We start from the raw sequence: 19,141 nt of genomic DNA on the forward strand, positions 1-19,141 counted from the left end.
CTTTTTAGCTTTTTATAATTTCCTTTTCTTTACAAATGTTGCCTTAACATAGTCGTTCACCGGACGAATCGGGGTTATTTTGTCACCGACCGATCTCGTCTTCTATGTGATTTCTGTTGCTGCGTTCCCGAAAAGACGACAACTGAGTTTTCCAACCTCCGACCAGGAGAAAGGCTATGTACCCCAACTTTGCACCTGGAACCTACCACCTCGAGTGTCTTTCTTATCATATTTCCCCAGTTGAGGGTTTAAAAACCCCGACTTCCTACATTCTTGAGACGCTTTTCGGTCGTATCTGGTAGGATCTTCCGAAAACACCCATTTTCTTGAACGCAGCGTGTGATCGGTGCCACGTGTACCCACAATCCATTGCGGCGGGGTTTGGAGGGAGAAGGAGTCATGGCTGCCGAAAAAGAAAATGTCGAGAAATTCCTCTAGTCGACTTCAAACGACGTCAACTCGACACAAGTATCGCTTTGTGGCCTTTTTCGAAAGTTTTCCTTTTTACTGCCGAGGTGGAGCGTTTTTACGTTGAAAGGTGGATAAAATGTGCTCCAGTTGGGAAGAAGAACCTTTTCAAGAGAAGCTTCGTGGATCCAAAGAGGAGACCGAGCGAGAACGTCAAGGACCGGACGCTGTTTCCAAGCAGCTCGGGGCAGGTTCGTCATTTTCGCTTCTGCTACAGTGACAATGCTTCCCAAACTTAAAAAATGAGTGATTTAAAAGAAAGAACGAATAGTGGTTTGAAATTCAAATACAGTGGAACCTGGGTTTGTGAACGACTTTCAGTTGGAACAAATCGGAGTCCGACCAAAAATGTAGAGAATTTCTTGCTTCGCTGTTCGGTCAAAAATTCGGAGTTTGAACGCCTGTAATACCTAAGTGCGTACGCTAGAGTGCGATGCTGAGCGGCGTACGGGTGTAGATGGCCCCACCCCTCGTGACCAACTGTTAATCACGTGCTCACTTGCTTCTTTTGGCTTTTAATATCGGTGAACGGAGTGTTTGAGCCCCCTAATTATGCCTCCGAAGAAGGTCGGTGCAAGCGGGACAGGTGAAAAAAGAAAAGTCGTCCGTACAACTATTGGCTCTAAGAAAGACATAATAGCTAAATATGAAAGAGGCGTGCGAGTTTCCGATCTTGCTATTGAATACAGCGTGGCTAAATCTACTATCAGTATGATAGTCAAGATTAAGGAGGCTGTGAAATCGAGAGATGCGGCTCAGGGAGTGAGTGCTATATGCAAGCAAACGGCCGCAAGTTTTGGAAGAGGTTGAAAAACTTTTGATGATTTTCCTCTCCCCGCCGTCCACCTGCGCCTTCTGCTGACCACCACTAAGGTAAGAAATCCTAATCATAATTGTTAATAATAATTCTCTTTTTATGTTGACACGTTCACGTTAGCGTCATCTTTCGTGCGGAAAATTACGATAGCGCGAACGTACGATCAGCCTGAGTTAGCTTACGTAAAAGATTTATGGTAAACATTTTGGGTGTTGGAACAGATTTAAACGATTTACATTATTTTTAATGGGAAAAATGATTTTGGCGATTGAACAAATCGGTTTTCGAACAGGGTTCTGGAACAGATTATGGTCGAGAACCGAGGTTCCGCTGTACAACTCTTTCAGCCTTTTACAGTAAACGACTCGTTTTTCACTTCCAGCGAAAACTAAAAGTGCAGGAAATCAAATGAAGTTTAGCAGCATCTGGTACGAAGTAGCATCCAAACTCATCCGGGTTGGTTTTCTTGCTTTGTCCCTACTTTACCAATTCTTTTGTAACATCGTGCTAGGAAAATGAAAACAACCAGGACTAAAAGAAACAAAGGGGGAAATATAAAAGAAAGGAAAAAGAAATAAACGAATAAACAACATTTCATTTCCTCGTGTTGAGGTTTTGAGTTTTTCCTTGCCCGGATGTCGGTTTCAGATCAGGTGACGTGTCATTGTAATCCTGTGCAGTCCTTTGAGACATTTTTGTGATTCAGGGTGTCAGAAAGAAATGGGACTTGACTTGAATCTTTGGGCGTATTAGTAAATACTATAGCTGCCATTTTTATGGAACGGTATGCAGGGTTCATTCGAGTGTTTGAAAGCCTTGAAAATGCTTGAAAATGCTTGAAATTTAATGTTGTGTTTTCAAAGTCAACAAAAATCTTGAGTTTTGGGTGAAGTGCTTGAAATTGTTGCCATTGCCACTTGATTGGCAGTCTGACTCTATAGACCATGCAATAGATGAACAAGCAGCTCAAGAGGACAACTCTATTTAGTAAACTGGCTCTTCTAATTCGGTTTTACTGAGAAGGGCCCGGCTCTTTGGGTTCACTAACAGCTCTTCCAAGTTTTTCTTTTAATGATGTATTATCAATAATAATATAACATTATTCACCAAATGATTCAACAGTTAGTCATATATGTTGGCAAGGGATCCCCAAAGGACACATTAAGTCAAAATAGTCACAGATTTACCAAAACAAATTGTAAAACAATACAAAACAATTGAAACTTTTTACACGCTGAAGACAAAATCCCTGAAAATGCAAAACATGAACACATCAATTCCAAATATTAACTCTTCAGTGCTAAAATAGACAATTTGCAATTCCTTCTTGACCAATTTAGACACAAATGAAAAGCACACAAAACATTCGGAGTCAAATAAGTGAAAAGATCAAAAAGCAAAAGATCAGCAGTCGATTGAAAGATTGAATGCACTCGTATCCTAAAAATGAGTCCGAATTTGGCTCATTTTTCTGCTTTTCATTACCTTCTTCCTTTTTTTCTTTCGTATTGAAATCTATTATTATGCAACGCCTTCAGAGCCTTCGGGCATTGTCGAAGCACAATGGCAGAATCGATGTCAGTTTATAGCAGCCCTTTCACAAAGATCGTTGGTCGTGGATAGGAACATCCCAAAATAGCACAAAGCATGCGCTAGGAGCAAGATAGCGACTTTGTTTTAATCATCAAAGACGACAACAAAAAATGTCCTCTGATGGCCGCTGGATTTTTTTTTTCCCTTTGGAGGTACTCGAGAAAAATTTAAAAATGGCTATGGGAGTCCTTGAAAAGTGCTCGGATTTGTGCATGAAAACCATGTATGAAACCTGTTTCCATGACTTCCTGTATATTTCATGTGCGGTCCCTTCCCAAGGTTTCTTCATTTTCTGCATCCTGACCTTTTTTTAGTCTTTCCTTGCCCTCTTGTAGCGTTCAGATCAGGTTGATGTTGCAATGGTGTTCTGCGCATTTTGTGAGTTTCTGTGAATAAAGGGGTCACAAATAAATGCAGTTTGTCTTTTGTTTTGCAGAAATCGGTGAAGACCATCTTTCTACTGCGTGGCAAGAACCAGAGTGTCCAGGAACTGTTTACAAGATACTCCAAATTGTGTTGAACAGAGCAGGTCGGTGGTTTTACTTTCAGAAACGTCCTTATTTCGGAGAGAATGTCGTTGGGCGTGGCCCCAAAAATACGCAGAGAAGAGATATGGCAAAAAGGGAGGGCTCCTTATGGGATTGCTCTAAACAACTCGTGATGGTTGCCCGCCCCCGGGTCAAGACTTCCGCCACGCAATAAGTTATTGTCAGCTCTAAGACTGTTTCCTTTCGAATTCATATCAGGTTCAACTTTCCTTAACTTCCGTTAATATATCCTTTCCACAACATTTGACATCTCGTATATGGCCGTCGACCTCCACCGTACTTTACTCTGTCTCGCTCATTCTTTCAAAATACGTACCTTATTCCTAAATCGGTCACGTGCGCTAGGGCTGTTTTGAATACGACACATTTTCCTAACAATGAATACTTTTCATATTGGCAAATCTTTTTTGATCATCGACGATCATCGTCTCTTTTCTTTCCCTGTGACCGAAATGTCGAGAAATCGAGGTCGACGCGTAGCAACTAAAGCGGACGACATTCGTATTCTGTTACGTGGTCATCATGGCGGCGCAACGTTTACTTTCAAAACCAGGCTTCAGTATTTTGACGTCGTGTATTTTCACACCCTAGGGGGCGCAGTCACCCAAGTCGGTTTTTTTGGGTTTATACCGAGTGACAGCGGTAAGAAGAGCTGCACGACGAATCGATATCGCGATGTGTTCTAGTGCAATAGCGTATCCCAAACCACTGCGTTTTTTTTTTCTCAAAGGATTCATACTTCCAGTTTCTATTTGATCGACGAAGTATTTGGCTGACAAAAATGGTCACATTCCGTGGTTTAACAGCGCCGGCCAATCGGAAGCGGGTTTTAATGGCACCGACCAATAAAGGCGATGCAAAGTTTGCAAGTCGTGCGCGCACGAGTTTAAGAGGCCGGTGTAAGCTGCCGGTCAGCCTAGCGGCGCATACACAGATAGCCACCAAAACAATTGCCACATTTTAGCTTTAGCGGCACGTTACATTGAAAATAAATTCATTACATCGAAAAGCCGATCACCAGAGGGTGCACCCTGTATTTTAATTCCGTCCCGGAATGAACTGAGGCGGTGGCGGAAGGGAAAGCTAATTGCTCTTCTAGCAACTCTTAATGCCGAACGTGGCTCGTCGCAAACGCCAGATCCGTTACCCGTGGACGGACGACTCGGCGCTTCCACTCGCGGAAAACCTCTACATCCGTGACTCTCGTCTTTCATCACAAAGACGTCGCAGAAGTCGCGGGGACCCGACTGCGGCGTGCAGCTTGCCGGTCTCTTCATCGTTTATTACGCTGAAAGCAATAACCCTCCGATTTCGTTTTATTGTGTATCATGACAAGAAAGACTATCCAACTGCAGGTCTGTTTTGATTTGAAAGCACAGATTTATTATCATCACCGGTCTGGACATCAAACCTCGGACCTATGCCGAGGCTGTGGCCGATAAAAGTATTGCAAAGAATGCCGATCAAGAATCTGCTGAGCAACAGCTCATTGCTCTTAGGAGTCATAAACGGATATCCATCGAAGCATGCCATCCATTGTCAAGAGGTGAGAACCTCCCTAAAGTTACCATAGTGAGGTTTGTCAACAGGAAACGAAAACATGAATGAAGATGCGCAATCGGGGTATTTGCTATATTATACATGTTACACCGATCCCTCTCTCACCTGGATAGGGCGAAGGGGGCTGTGAGGATTACATTTTTGGACTTCTGTAGTGCCTTCAATACCATGCAGCCTCTGCTACTGAGTAGGAAACTGACAGAGATGGGAGTTAGCACACACCTTGTAGAATGGATTACTGACTACCTGACAGGCAGACCGCAGTATGTGAAACAGGGGGGCTGTACATCGGACACTGTGGTTAGCAGCACAGGATCTCCGCAGGGGACCGTTCTCTCTCCGTTCCTATTCATTCTATATACATTGGACTTTAAGTACAACTCTGAGTCCTGCCGTGTGCAAAAGTTTGCCGACGACACTGCGATCGTGGGATGTATCAGAAACGGGCAGGAGGAGGAGTACAGGAAATTGATTCGGGACTTTGTCCGATGGAGCGACGCAAACCACCTGCACCTAAACACCACCGAGACCAGAGAGATGGTGGTGGACTTCAGGAGAACCAGAACTCACCCGGTTCCTGTAACCATCAAGGGAGAATGTGTAGAATTTGTCCAGACCTACAAATACCTGGGTGTGCAGCTGGACAACAAACTGGACTGGACTGCCAACACAGAAGCTCTATGTAGGAAAGGGCAAAGCCGACTTTACTTCCTCAGAAGGGTGGCCTCCTTCAAGATCTGCAAAAAGCTCCTGAAAATATTCTATGAGACAGTAGTGGCAAGCGCCCTCTTCTATGCGGCAGCGTGTTGGGGAGGCAGCGTCAAGAACAAGGATGCCTCTCGTCTCAATAAACTGGCTAGGAAAGCGAGCTCTGTTGTGGGCAAAGAGCTGGACCGCCTAACAACAGTAGCTGAGAGACGGGCACTGAAAAAGCTGCGGTCAATCATGGACAATCCATCGCATCCGCTTCACAGCATTATCTCAGGACAGAAGAGCAGTTTCAGCGACAGACTGCTGTCACTGTCTTGTACTACGGACAGACCTAAGAGATCTTTTCTTCCTCATGCCATGAGGCTCTTTAACTCCACCCGGCAGAGTAAAGGCCCACATTAAACCACACCGCCTACATTGGATATTACCGAATCTTACTGCAATATGTATTCTGTGTAGCACTATTTAGTTACTCTATATAACATGCTAAAGTGGGCATTTGCACGTCGCACTGGTATTTGTATATTGTATTCTTTTGGCTTTATTATTGTATTGTTCTCAGCTCAGGGATGCTGCTGGAAATGTGAATTTCCCTTAGGGGATGAATAAAGTATTTATCTATCTATCTATCTATTTATTTGTTGACTTAAAGAGCATTTAATACAAATAATCATAATATCCTCTTAAAAAAACTGGAAACATATGGAATCAGGGGCGTGGCTTTGCAATGGATTCAAAGTGATTTGACGAGGAGGAAGCAATATGTGAAAATGGGACAGTTGTCCTCTGAATACTTGGACATCTGTTGTGGAGTACCACAGGGTTCCATCCTGGGTCCAAAGTTATTTCATTCATATGTTAGCGATATTTTTCATGTTTCAAAATTATAAAGATGAATAATAATTGCCGACGACACTAACATTTTCTATGCCAATGATAATTATATTGATTTGATAACTTGAATGACCATGAAGTCATTAGCCTAAAAGAATGGATGGATACAAATAAATGATCTTTAAATTGAAATAAAACCAAAGTTATATTCTTTGGTAATCGCAAGGCAAATCAAGATTCAGAAGTCGAAATGGATGGTGTTGCAATAGACATTGTATCAGAAATTAATTTTTTAGGGGACATAATAGACAAGAAATGAAGTTGGAAAACGCACAACAGACACATACAACATATCTAAAAGCATCCTCAGTTATTGATGAAGCCAAATTCGTTTTAAACAATCATGCATTGTATTTATGATATTGTTCTCTCGTTCTGTCATACTTAACATATTGCGCAGAAGTTTGGGGCAATCATTGCAAAAGTTCACAAAAGTTATCCTCCAAAAACCTGCGATTAGAACCATACGCAGGGTAAGATTTTGGGATCATACTCCAAATGTCCAAATGATTCAAATTGGATGAGTTACTCCAATTTTTCACTGCACAACTGCTTTTTAAGGTCAACAAAAAACATAGTGCCGGATAACATCCATAAATGATCCATTCGGAAAGAGGAAAATGATAACTTGAGCGGCTGTCGTGAACTCATCATCCCAAAGGTGAGAACCACCAGGAAAAGTATGTGTGTGTCTGCGTGCGGAGTCAAACTTTGGAACAATTGACAAGACGATCCGATCAAAGCCTACCACCTAGTGGTCATTTCATTCCCAGAGGCCTAATACTTACTGATCAGCCACGCCTAAGCCTTTAGAATTTTTTTACGTTTTGGCACTCGGGGACAACGCTTCTGAAAACTGAACGAATTGAGGGCAATACAAATAAACGTGACTTGTGTCTTGCAGACGGCGGCCGAGAATATCTTCCTACTGCGCGGCAGGAACCAGAGTTGCCTTTGCCTGACGTTGAAATTGAGGAGGAAGAGGAAGATCTGAAGCCTTATCACGTTAAGCAAGAGACGGAGGATGGGGAGCCTGTTGAGGAGGAGGACGATGTTCCAGTCTTGCGAGTGACCGGGGTCCGTTCAACCGCCGAAGATCAAGGTCAACCTGAAGATAACGGTCGGAAGGGGCTTCTAAGCATCAGCTCCCGTCAACACGTGGAAACGGAAGATGACGACACGTCCCGCTCCGCAAACGCTGAAGGTGGTAACACATGTTCGCAGTGTGGGAAAACGTTACAAAGCAAGGCTTATTTGAAGTTGCATATGAAATTCAATGCTGGTGAGAAGCCTTTTTCTTGCTCAATTTGTGGTAAAAAATTCACCCAAAATGGGAACTTAAAAATGCACACCAGAACCCACTCTGGGGAGAAGCCTTTTTCTTGTTCAGTTTGTGGTAAAACATTCAAACAGAAAGGAAGCTTAAAAATGCACACCAGAACCCACACTGGCGAGAAGCCTTTTTCTTGTTCAATTTGCGGTAAAAGATTCACTTCAAGTCGGAACTTAAAAAGACACACATTAACCCACACTGAAGAGAAGCCTTTGATTTGACCTGTTGACATTGTGGTGAAAAATAAAATATCTCTATTGTCATGTCATTTTTATTTGTATAGCCCTTAATCACAAGAGTCTTAAAGGGCTTCCCAGGTTATTACACTATATTACACAGACAATTTTTCAGTCTATTATTGGACACTAGAAATGACACACAAGAACCCACACTGGCGAGAAGATTTTTGCCTGCTCAGTTTGTGGTCAAAAATTCACTAAGAGTTGTAAAACATTCAATTGGCTAAGTATCATACAGGTCGTCTATAGGAAGATAACGGCCACAAAACCATTTGCCCTCCCCTTTTTTCAACCACTGACTGCTACCACGTCAAAAAAGCCACATTCATTCACAGGAAGTGAGCAGACTCTCCAGTTGTATCATAAAGATTTGTGACCTCAAAGTCTTCATATGGATTCAAAAGATTCATGATTTCCATATGTGTCATGTTTCTTGATAGATGATCTATTCCATCTCTTGTCCCCATAAAATTTTGCCTTTTATCAATAATTATAATTATCATAACAACAAGATGGCCGACCTAGATCCCAAGGGTTGGGGTCCGTTCTCACTAGAGCCCCAAAGCTTGGAGAGTCTGTGGTTCTCTCCGTCCCTGTCGTCCGGATGAGAACAATCCCCGTGAAGTCTGCGGCCAAAAGAGATAGGAACCTTTATTCTGGTTGGCCATGTGCTGATTCTCACACACTCCTCCCCTGAGGGACTTTTTTTGTTCTCAAAAATACACAAGAATGGTCATGCAACAACCTGTCTTTAGTATTTTTGGCAAATATCCCATGTTGGCACGCTAAGAAAACAATCCCATATCATTGGAATGGGTCAATTATCTTAATACCGGGTGCATTGATCTTTAAGGTTAACCTGTTGCATCATTTCTTCCACTTTCCATCACTGAGTGCTTGTGTCAACAATGTGCTTTATTCTTCTGTTGTATATATAGTGTTTTGTCATGTGAATAAAACATAGTTTGTTGAAATCAAACTGTCTGCATTATTTTTGGGTCGATGTTATTGTTTCTTCTGGACCGATCACTATCCATATCAACGAACTCCAAAATCGATCGATTAAAGTTGAAAATACGTTGTGTTTAAAGTTGGACCCTTCATGACAAACGCTAGACACGGGCTATTTCAAACGAATTTGTGTCGGAAACCGAGAGCGCCGCCTGCTGACTGAATTGGTAAGATTATGAACCCAATAAATATGATTGAAAGCCATATGGCAATGGGTTGTTATTTTGGCCATCAAGGAGTCAGAAATCACGTTACGAGTGATGAATTTTGCCAGAATTGAAACTTAACTCTGTGTTATGTCAAGACAAGACAGAAAAGGGACTTGGATTTTCCTGGACCAAGATGAAGTTGAGACTGGAACTGGAAATCACCATGACCACATGGTAAGAAAACATGAAAGCGAAATATGAAATGTTTTGATCTGAGCCAGCGTGTGGATAAGAGAGTACTCGGTTGCTTTGGACACATGGAGAGGATGGATGAGGAGCTAATGTTGGAGAGGATCTACAGAGCAGAAGTCAATGGAAGGAGACCGAGAAGAAGGCCGCCATTGACGTGGATGGATGGAGGAAAGAGGTCTAAATCTAGTGGAAGCTAGAGCTCTCTTTGGCGATAGGAATGAGTGGAGGGGTGTTGTGAAAGGATTGTGGGATTGTGGACGGGTTCTTAAGGATGGATGGAAAATAGATCGACTCCATTGTCTTTGTGAGTTGCTCTTCCACTGGCCGGCAACCGATTCAGGGTGTCCCCCTGCCCGAAGACAGCCGGGATGGGCTCCGGCACCCCCGCGACCCCGCCGATGACAATGGACGAATCGACGTTTTGTTCATTTTTCCGGCCGCGTCCCACATCGCAGCAAACGGTATTTTGTTCCTCTTGGTTCAGATGAGACACCTCTTCGCCGTTCGATCTGTCCTTTCCAGTCCTTTGTCTTTCAAAAATGGATTTCCATTCCCGATGAATCGATCGTGCTTACATATTGGGATTTTTGGTAAATCAATAGCCTCAATCTGAACGACCATGTAGAAATTCTCTCTTATCCATTTATTTTCCATGAATATTCTAAAATTCTTATGATCCGTCTCAAGATCGATTCAGCCGCTATTTTGAAATTCATATCTTTCTCAGGACGAATCTGTTCCTCGTCGTCTTTTGAAAATGCTTTCCGTAGGATAGGCAAATGTTTTTTGAATTCAACCGAGCTATAAATCAACATTTGTTACATATTTGTTAAGGTTTGTCAATCGTAACACGCTAATATCTTCCAAATTTACGGTACGATTCATTTCACACTCTCTGGCAGCTCCTCTCACGTGAGAGGAGATGAACAAGCAAACTGAGCAGGCAAAAGGCTTCTCACCAGTGTGGGTTCTAGTGTGTTTTTTTAAGTTCCCACTCTCAATGAATCTTTTACCTGCAAACTGAGCAGTAAAAATGCCTCTTCCCATTGTGGGTTAGTCTATTTTTTTCCGTGAAACTTTTACCGCAGACTGAGCGTGAAAAAAGCTACTCATCAGTATGTGATATTTTGTGTGATTTTAAGCTCCTATTCTGAGAGATCGTTGACCACAAATTGAGCAGGCGAAAGGCTTCTCGCCAGTGTGGGTTCTAGAGTGATTTTTTAAGTCCCCACTCCGGGTGAATCTTTTCTCGCAAACTGAGCAGGCGAAAGGCTTCTCCCCAGTGTGGGTGAGTGTTTTTTTAAGCCCCAACTTTTGGTGAATCTTCTACCACAAACTGAGCAGACAAAAGGCTTCTCCCCAGTGTGGGTTAATTTGTGTGGTTTTAAGCTCCTATTCTGAGAAAATCGTTTGCCACAAATCGAGCAAGCGAAAGGCTTCTCGCCAGTGTGTAACATCAAGTTTCCTTGGTGGGAGAGTTTTTTATCACAAAATGCTCTTTTTTTTTTTTGAAGGCGCACCGCTACTTTGCGGATTTTCACTTATCGCGGGTGGTTTTGGTCCCCATTGACCGCGATAACCCAGGTCCCACTGTATTTGTCACTCACGAATTGCCATACGGACTCCCATTTCATGAATACTCTTGTCCTGTTTTGGGAAAAGAAAACCACGACAGCCATGTCATTCATCATTTTGGATGTTGTTATTTCCATTCTTTTCAAACTCATTTGAAAGTTTTGCTTATTTGAAACTATGAATTCGATCGTGCGCATTATTCTTTTATTTTGCATACATAAACACCTCGAGGTATCGTCGTAGCCGTTTCCTATCGTTCTCGTTCATCATTCGCAAATGAATCCGTCCGCTAAATAGTTTAAGATCCCGTCGATCTCGATATTCGGATTCGTCCGGGTTTCGCACTCGCAGATTTCTGCCGGTCGATTCGGCGAAACCTTTCCTATCTTATTTCGCGCTTCGAATTTCTCTTTCCTTTTGTCGTCGATTGCCGACGGACGGTTCTCTGGCGATTTCCACGTCTCGCTCTTCGTCGTCGCTCCCGGTCCCGCTTTCATCATCGGCGGGAGGATTAGGACAAACGCCGCCAAAGTCACCCGCTTTTCACCGTCGTAGCAGCCGAACGGACCCCCGTTTTGATTATCCCCTTCATCATTATAAGGCGCACCTAAAAGTCTTCGTTTTTTCAAATGCTGACCATGCGCCTTATAATACAGTGCGCCTTATATATGGATCAATATTAAGTCAAAAAGTCTCGCTACTAAAGCAAGGACCCGCCGACTAGATTTTCCCTCGAACGCCAAGTCGTCCGCGGTGTATACTGGGATATATATACTGGCGTATCATTGGCTAACCAATGTGTCAATCATGATTTGAATCAATCGCTACTGGCTAAAGTTATACTACACTCACGGATATAAGAGGACCACGGTTGCACATTATTATTGAACACGACGACTTCGCTGAGCTACTCCGGCTATATATTTTCCCAGTATCATGTTTCAGACCAAACTCGATGTTTCTGCGACGGGTCTTTTTTTAAATTAAACCCATTTCCAAGTGTTTTATAATAAAGTTGCGAGAGAAAAAGAAAATAGAAACTAAGGAACGGTTGGCATTTCTTGAATCCCGAGACTTTAACCTTCCGAATGATATTTTGAGTGACATGGTACGGACATCGCATCCGCACGTGTTCTCGACACGTATTTGCTTCTTTGCAAGCTTTGGGAATGTTAAGGGAGTAATAAGTTGGACTGAACCATCTGACTGTTTTGTCCACGTTCCCAGTGTAGCGCCTTATCATCCGGTGCGCCTTATCTATGGAAGATATAGGACCGAAAGCTATTTTTGGGGGTGCGCCCCGTAGTGCGGAAACTACGGTAAATGCTTCGGGGCGTCGTCCCAGGAAAGGCCAAGACGGGAGGCCAAGCTCTGCCGTTTGTTGCTCTGTTTCTCCAGGTGTTGTTTCTCTCTTCTTTCAGCTCTTTCCAACCTTTTTGCTAAACATTCAAATCGTGAACTTTCATGTACAGGAGCGACGCGTTCCTCGAATTTCAACTTATTAACCGATAGCATTCGGAGTTTTCCATCAAAGCGTTTTGTCCGTGTAGGCAAGAAACTTCATGCCAGAAGTATCGGTGTTCCTAGATTGGAACCTTCCCATTTCAGTAACAAAAAGGGTCATGACGCTTCAAAGTGTAGAATCGATGATCAAAAATCAAGATCCCTTGTCCGGTACTTGAAAAATAAAAGTAAATATGCGGATATTGGAAAAATACGATCGTTTGCAAAAAATGGTGACACCAATATTGTACAAAAAACACTTACTCATTATCCAAAAATGGAAAAAGTATAAACGAGTATACAAATATTGCAAAAGTCGGCAATATCGGGTTCGAAACCTTCTTTGTTTTCAAAATGAAGGTTAGATTATTGATCATGAATTGTATTTCTCTCTCCAATGGATTAGGAGTAACTGCTTTCTTCTTTTCAATTCAATTCAAACATGATGTATAATCATGGATGACCCTTTTTTTCAAATCAATAAGCAAGTTTAAAGGCAACTCTCTGGTTAGAAGGGCAGCTCGGAGTCAGCTTGGTCACCCAAAATCGAGAAGAAAAAAAAGAGCTCCGGGTGTTGAAATGCGACGGCGGGCGCCGGTAAAATGACGAAACCGTGTCCGGATGAAAGAAGAGACTTTTGATTTACAATCAAACTCGTTTATTAAAGCAAAGCGAGCGCCTCGAAACGAGGCAAAATTGCGTTCTTGGATTTCAATGATAATATAATCCCGCGGACTAAGGAGACAGCCTCTTTCTTTTACCGTTTCCCAGATTTCTGATTGGAGGATAGAATAAAACACGTGCACCTAAGCGCATTCTGATTGGTTGAGACCGGAATCACGTATTTAAATGCAGTGTATTATGTTGCGAGTCTAATAAATGATACATCGTAGAAGTTCATTGTTTGAAAATAAATGGGAGTCTTGAGAAAATGACCAGTGACCTCCAATTTGTAGAGACAAAGTTCCTTGGCTCGGGAATCTTATGCTCCTGTCCTTGGGCGGTACGGGTCAGCCAAAAGTAGTTCTGTGCACCCGTTTGATAACAGGAAGCCCACCGGTCGCCTCCAAATTGTAGAGACAAAGTTCCTTTGGCTTGGGAAGCTTGTGCTCTTGACCTTGGAGGCGTTCGCTCCGAAAAGCAACTCAAAAACTTAACTGTACAGTTATTGAGTCAATATAAATACGTAAAAGTATAGAATATAGTATGAAGGGCAACCTTAGACCATAATTTCCCTTACAGTTAGCAAGGGGGAAGATGGAAGAAATAGAATAGAATAGAATATACCTTTATTGTCATTGTTACAAATGGGCTAACATATTGTGACAACAAAATTGGGCATGACACTCCAGTTTTACACATTCATAGTGAGGTATGAGCAAGAAAATAAAGGAACAGAGAAGATAATGTTATAAAACAAGGGGGATAAGGCTATAGTTATAATTGACATGGTATTTACACAAGAAATGTCGGCATGTGGGATGTTACATACAGGGTTGTCGTGATACCGTTGGTATCGTAACGGTTGTGCAATATTGCATTTGATACAACGGGTTCACAGTAGCGATCAATGAACACGGTTTGAAGATGATAGACTCATTTCAATGATCAGGGATTGTTTTCGTAGCGTGCTAACATGGGATATTTGCCCAAAACACCAAAGACAGGTTCTTGCACTCACCCTTTATGTGTACCTTTGAGAACAAAAGTCACTCGGGGGAGGAGTGTGTGAGAAGCAGCTCATGGCCTCACAGGAAGATGAAAAAAGCCGGGTTCTTAACTCTTAGCTGTGGACTTCACAGAGGTTTCTATTATCCAGACGACAGGGACGGAGAGAACCGCGGGCTCCCCAAGCTTTGTTGCTCTGGTGAGAACAGGCCACAACCCTAAAGATCTATGTCGGCCATCTTATTATTATAATTATTTATAACCAGCTCCAGACTTCCTGTGCGGACTTTGCATGTTCTCCCCGTGCTTGCGTGGGTTTCCTCCGGGCACTCCAGTTTCCTCCCACATTCCGAAAACATGCATTTCAGGTGAATTGGCCACTCCAAATTGTCCCTAAGTGTGAATGAGTTGTCTGTCACCGTGTGCCCTGCGATTGGCTGGCAACCTGTTCAGGGTGTCCCTTGCCCACTGCCCGGGGATGGCTGGGATAAGCTCCAGCCCCCCCCCGCGACCCTAATGAGGATGAGTGATGCAGCTAATGAAATGAGATTATTGATAAAAGGCAAAAGTTTATGGGGACAAGAGATGAAATAAATCATCTATCAAGAAATACGACAGGTATGCAAATCCTGAATCTTTTGAATCCATATGAAGACTTTGTGGTCACAAATCTTTATGATACAACTAGAGAGTCTGTTCACTTCCTGTGAATGAATGTAGCTTTTTTGATGTGCTGGCAAAAAGGAAAAAAGGGAGGGAAAATGGTTTTGTAGCCGTTATAATCCTATGGACAGCCTGTGTGATACTTAGCCAATTGAATGTTTTCTAAGTTACAACTCTTAGTGAATGTTTGACCACGCTTCTCGTTAGTGTGGGTAAGTGTGTGTTATCTTCAGTCCCCCCTTAAGGTGAATCGTTTTCCTCAAACTGAAGAGGCGGAAGGCTTATCTCCAGAGTGGGTTAGATGGTGTAATTTCAAATGCTCATTTAGGGCAAATTTTTGACCACAAACTGAGCAAGAAAAAGGCTTTTCGCCAGTGTGGGTTTTTTGGTGCATTTTTAAGTTTCCATTCTGTGAGAATCGTTTTCCACAAACTGAGCAGGAAAAAGGTTTCTTCCCAGAGTGGGTTAGTGTGTGTTGTTTTAAGTTCGAAGTTGTAGTGAATCCTCGACCGCAAACTGAGCAGGAAAAAGGCTTCTCCCCAGTGTGGGTTAATGTGTGTGTTCTTAAGTTTCTATTTGTAGTGAATTTTTTACCGCAAAGTGAGCAAGTAAAAAGCTTCTTCCCTGTGTGGATTAGTGTGTGTTGTTTTAAATGTCCACTTCGGGTGAATTTTTTACCGCAATCTGAGCAGGAAAAAGGCTTCTCGCCAGTGTGGGATTTTTGGTGTGACTTTAAAGAGCAATTAAATGAGAATCGTTTTCCACAAACTGAGCAGGAAAAGGGCTTCTCGCCAGTGTGAGATATTGTGTGTTTTTTAAAGCTCCCTTTCTCTGTGAATGTTTTGCCACAAATTGAGCAGGTGAAAGGCTTCTCCCCAGTGTGGGTTAGTGTGTGTCGTATTAAGAAGCAACGCAAGGTAAATCTTAGGCCACAAACTGCGCAAGAAAAGGGCTTCTCTTTAGTGTGGGTTAGTGTGTGTCTTTTTAAGATCCAACGAAAGGTAAATTTTTTACCACAAACTGAGCAGGAAAAAGGATTCTCGCCAGTGTGGGTTGTGGTGTGTATTTTTAAGTTCTCACTTTTAGTGAATCTTTGACCACAAACTGTGCAGGAAAACGGCTTCTCCCCGGTGTGGAATAGTCCGTGCTTTTTTAAGCTCTCATTTTTAGAGAATCTTTGACCGCAAACTGAGCAGACAAAAGGCTTCTCACCAGTGTGTGATCTAATGTGTCTTTTTAAGTTGCCACTTGTAGGGAATCTTTTATCGCAAACTGAGCAGGCAAAATGCTTCTCGCCAGTGTGGGTTCTGGTGTGTAATTTTAAGTGCTCACTTGAAGTGAAACTTTGACCACAAACTGAGCAGGAAAAAGGCTTCTCGCCAGTGTGGAATAGTTGGTGTGATTTCAAATCTCCATTGTGGGTGAATCTTTGACCGCAAACTGAACAAGACAAAGGCTTCTCACCAGTGTGTGATCTAATGTGTCTCTCTAAGTTGCCACTTGTAGTAAATCTTTTATCGCAAACTGAGCAGGCAAAAGGCTTCTCGCCAGTGTGGGTTCTGGTGTGTAATTTTAAGTTCCAACTGTTAGTGAATCTTTGACCGCAAACTGAACAAGAAAAAGGCTTCTCGCCGGTGTGGGTTCTGGTGTGTTTTTTTAAGCTCCCATTTTGGGTGAATTTTTTACCACAAATTGAGCAGGCAAAAGGCTTCTCACCAGCATGGAATTTCCTATGCAACTTCATATAATACTTGCTTCGGAACGTTTTCCCACACTGAGAACATGTGTTACCACCTTCTGACTGCGAATCCTCCTCATCCGTTTCCACGTGTTGACGGGAGCTGATGCTTAGAAGCTCCTGCCGACCATTATCTTGAGGTTGACCTTGATCTTCGGCGGTTGAACGAACTTGAAAATTGTCCTCTTCTTTCAGGTGAACAGGCTCCCCATCTTCCGTCTCTTGCTTAACGTGATAAGGCCTCAGATCCTCCTCATTTTCAACGTCAGACAACTCTGGTTCCTGCCGCGCAGCAGCAAGATATTCTCGGCCGACGTCTGCAAGACACAAGTCACGTTTACAGTGGTACCTCGCTACTTTGCGCTTCCGTGCTCGGGGCTTCAGAGCTTTGCGGCCAGTAATAGTTAAATAATAAAATCTGATAATAATAATAATATCATTTCAAAAATGAGTCATGGAAAATATTCCAATTTAGAAAACACATTATTCTACAACATCTGAAAAGAAAACATTCAATTAGAACGAGTCATTCGAAAACACAAAGAAACGCATGTTTTTGGCCATCGACGCGAGCCGATTGGCCGGCACTCGCCGAATACTCGACTCCCATTGGCCCGTCGGCTACAGTAGACCGCGCTTACCTCCTATACGGTACGCTTCTCGCCATAGCTGGCAGTGAGCTCGCCTTTTTCTCGCGGCGAATTTTCAAGTCGAAAGGTTTTTCGAAGCCCTCGGCGAAACGCTCTTTATCCCTCGGTGCGTCCGGCCGAGCCGAGAAAAAGCTAAAGATGTTCGCCATCGAGGAAAAAGTCAGTTTATCGGACCAGTCGAAAGCAGGAAATAGAAGAACAGAAGAATCTCTCTCTCTAATCATATTCCATATGGTGTACTGTATTGTACTGTATACAGGGGGGTGTACTGCATAGGGGTTTACTTTTTTGAAGGGGCGTCGCTACTTCGCAGATTTCACATTTTGCGGGTGGTTTTGGTCCCCGTTAACCGCGATCACCGAGGTCCCACTGTATTTGTATTGCCCTCAACACGTTCGAAGCATTGTCCCCGAGTGGCAAAACATAAAAAAAATCTAAAGGCTTAGGCACAGCTGATCAGTAAGTATTAGGCCTCTGGGAATGAAATGACCACTAGGTGGTAGGAGTGGTCTCGATCCGATCTTTGCCAACACTCAGTGCCACGTTTTGTTCCTGTATTTGCCGTATTACTCTGTATGGCGGTGAGTAGGCGCCGGTGTATATGCCAAGTACGCGCAGTGTGACGAGAAAAGCAAAGATATTAGTACATCCTGTTAACGATTCAAATCTTTAGTCTTTCTAAATAATGAGCAAGGGCTTTTGTTGGGATGACGTATCGGAGGACCCTGCCATCACCGTGACGACCCGAATCGTGTGATCACATCAGGGGCTGAGAATTTTTGCAAAGTTTATGCATAAGTTTAGTGTTCTTGCAGTCAAATGTTATTTTTAAGCCAAGTATTGTTTACATAGTCTAGGTATCGAAAATATAGATGTTTAAAAAGAGCACTGAAGCAAAACGTCTGCTTGACACACATTTGCAAGGAGCCATTTCTCTCAGAAGTTTTCCAGGAAACAAGAATATTTTTCAAAAAACTTGGCAACGTCATCAAATCGACTAAATCAACCGTTGTCTCATGAAAGAGGAGTGTTAAAGCTTTCTTGTGGTGTGCCCTATGCCTGTACCTGTTTTACAGTAGGCCATCAAAAACGAGTCAATATGGCCGACGTCGGCACTTCCCGTTTGAGAGAAACGTCTGGCACTCGTCGGAAACGGTCAAAGATTTTGGAATTTACACAAAATAAAACGTAGGTAAGGCAGAAACTGTGACAGGAGCGACGGGAGGGGGTGTTTTTAAAGGTTGACTGCGACTTTTTCAAACTTAAGCCTTACTCAGGACTTGAAGCCAAGAGATGGAAGTACATTTACTTCATTACGCTCAATGAACTTTTTTTTCATATTTTGGGGGGTTTGTTCCTGTTCGGCCTAATAAAAGTAACATTCCAGCATAAAGGCGCAATGGAAAAGCGCACGAGGGCTCTTTGAACTCAATGGAGCATCGCTCACACATTCTTAATAGAGAAAAGTCCGCGTGGTCGTGTCAAATCCGCACACATGCGAATAAAGCAAAAGCGTCTGTAGTAAATAGACTTGCATTTGTGCATACATTTCTAAATGTGTGCACAAATGCAAGTCTATTTACTACAGTCGAGCGGTTCCGTACGGGCCGCCAATTGTAGTAAATAGACTTGCATTTGTGAGGATAGTATTTGGATTTGGAACTTCAGCTGCCCAATCTTGGACAACTTCATTTACTGCTCTCAAATCATGTACCAATCTATATTTAGACTTGTCCGATTTGAGAACTGGGAAAATCGGAGTGTTGCAT

The 19,141-nt window shown here is 42.8% G+C and overlaps 1 protein-coding gene and 1 long non-coding RNA gene across 2 annotated transcripts in view; both read right to left on the reverse strand.

Moving 5' to 3' along the window:
* The window catches only part of LOC148368243 (uncharacterized), a 38,752-nt gene that overhangs the window by 13,217 nt on the left and 6,394 nt on the right, over window positions 1-19,141 (reverse strand). The gene's annotated exons all lie outside the window — the stretch shown is intronic.
* Window positions 15,079-17,521, reverse strand: LOC148368245 (uncharacterized). Its single transcript, XM_088329638.1, has 4 exons — window positions 17,364-17,521; window positions 17,215-17,219; window positions 16,338-17,039; window positions 15,079-15,920 (listed from the first exon to the last, which is right to left on the reverse strand). Exons 1-4 carry the CDS (start codon window positions 17,519-17,521, stop codon window positions 15,244-15,246), a joined length of 1,542 nt encoding a protein of 513 aa, XP_088185764.1. The 3' UTR covers window positions 15,079-15,243.

This window comes from Urocampus carinirostris, chromosome 3 (genome assembly GCF_059441175.1).
Source record: "Urocampus carinirostris isolate Australia breed hairy pipefish chromosome 3, RoL_Ucar_1.0, whole genome shotgun sequence".
Lineage (NCBI taxonomy): Eukaryota > Metazoa > Chordata > Actinopteri > Syngnathiformes > Syngnathidae > Urocampus > Urocampus carinirostris.

What these genes read in the sequence shown, in the direction of transcription:
- LOC148368245 (XM_088329638.1), bottom strand. Translation starts at nt 17,521, where the DNA reads ATGGCGAACATCTTTAGCTTTTTCTCGGCTCGGCCGGACGCACCGAGG. An exon ending in GCCTTTTTCCTGCTCAGTTT is followed by an intron (nt 15,921 to 16,337) that starts GTGGTCAAAGTT and finishes TTTCTTGCGCAG; the next exon opens with TTTGTGGCCTAAGATTTACC.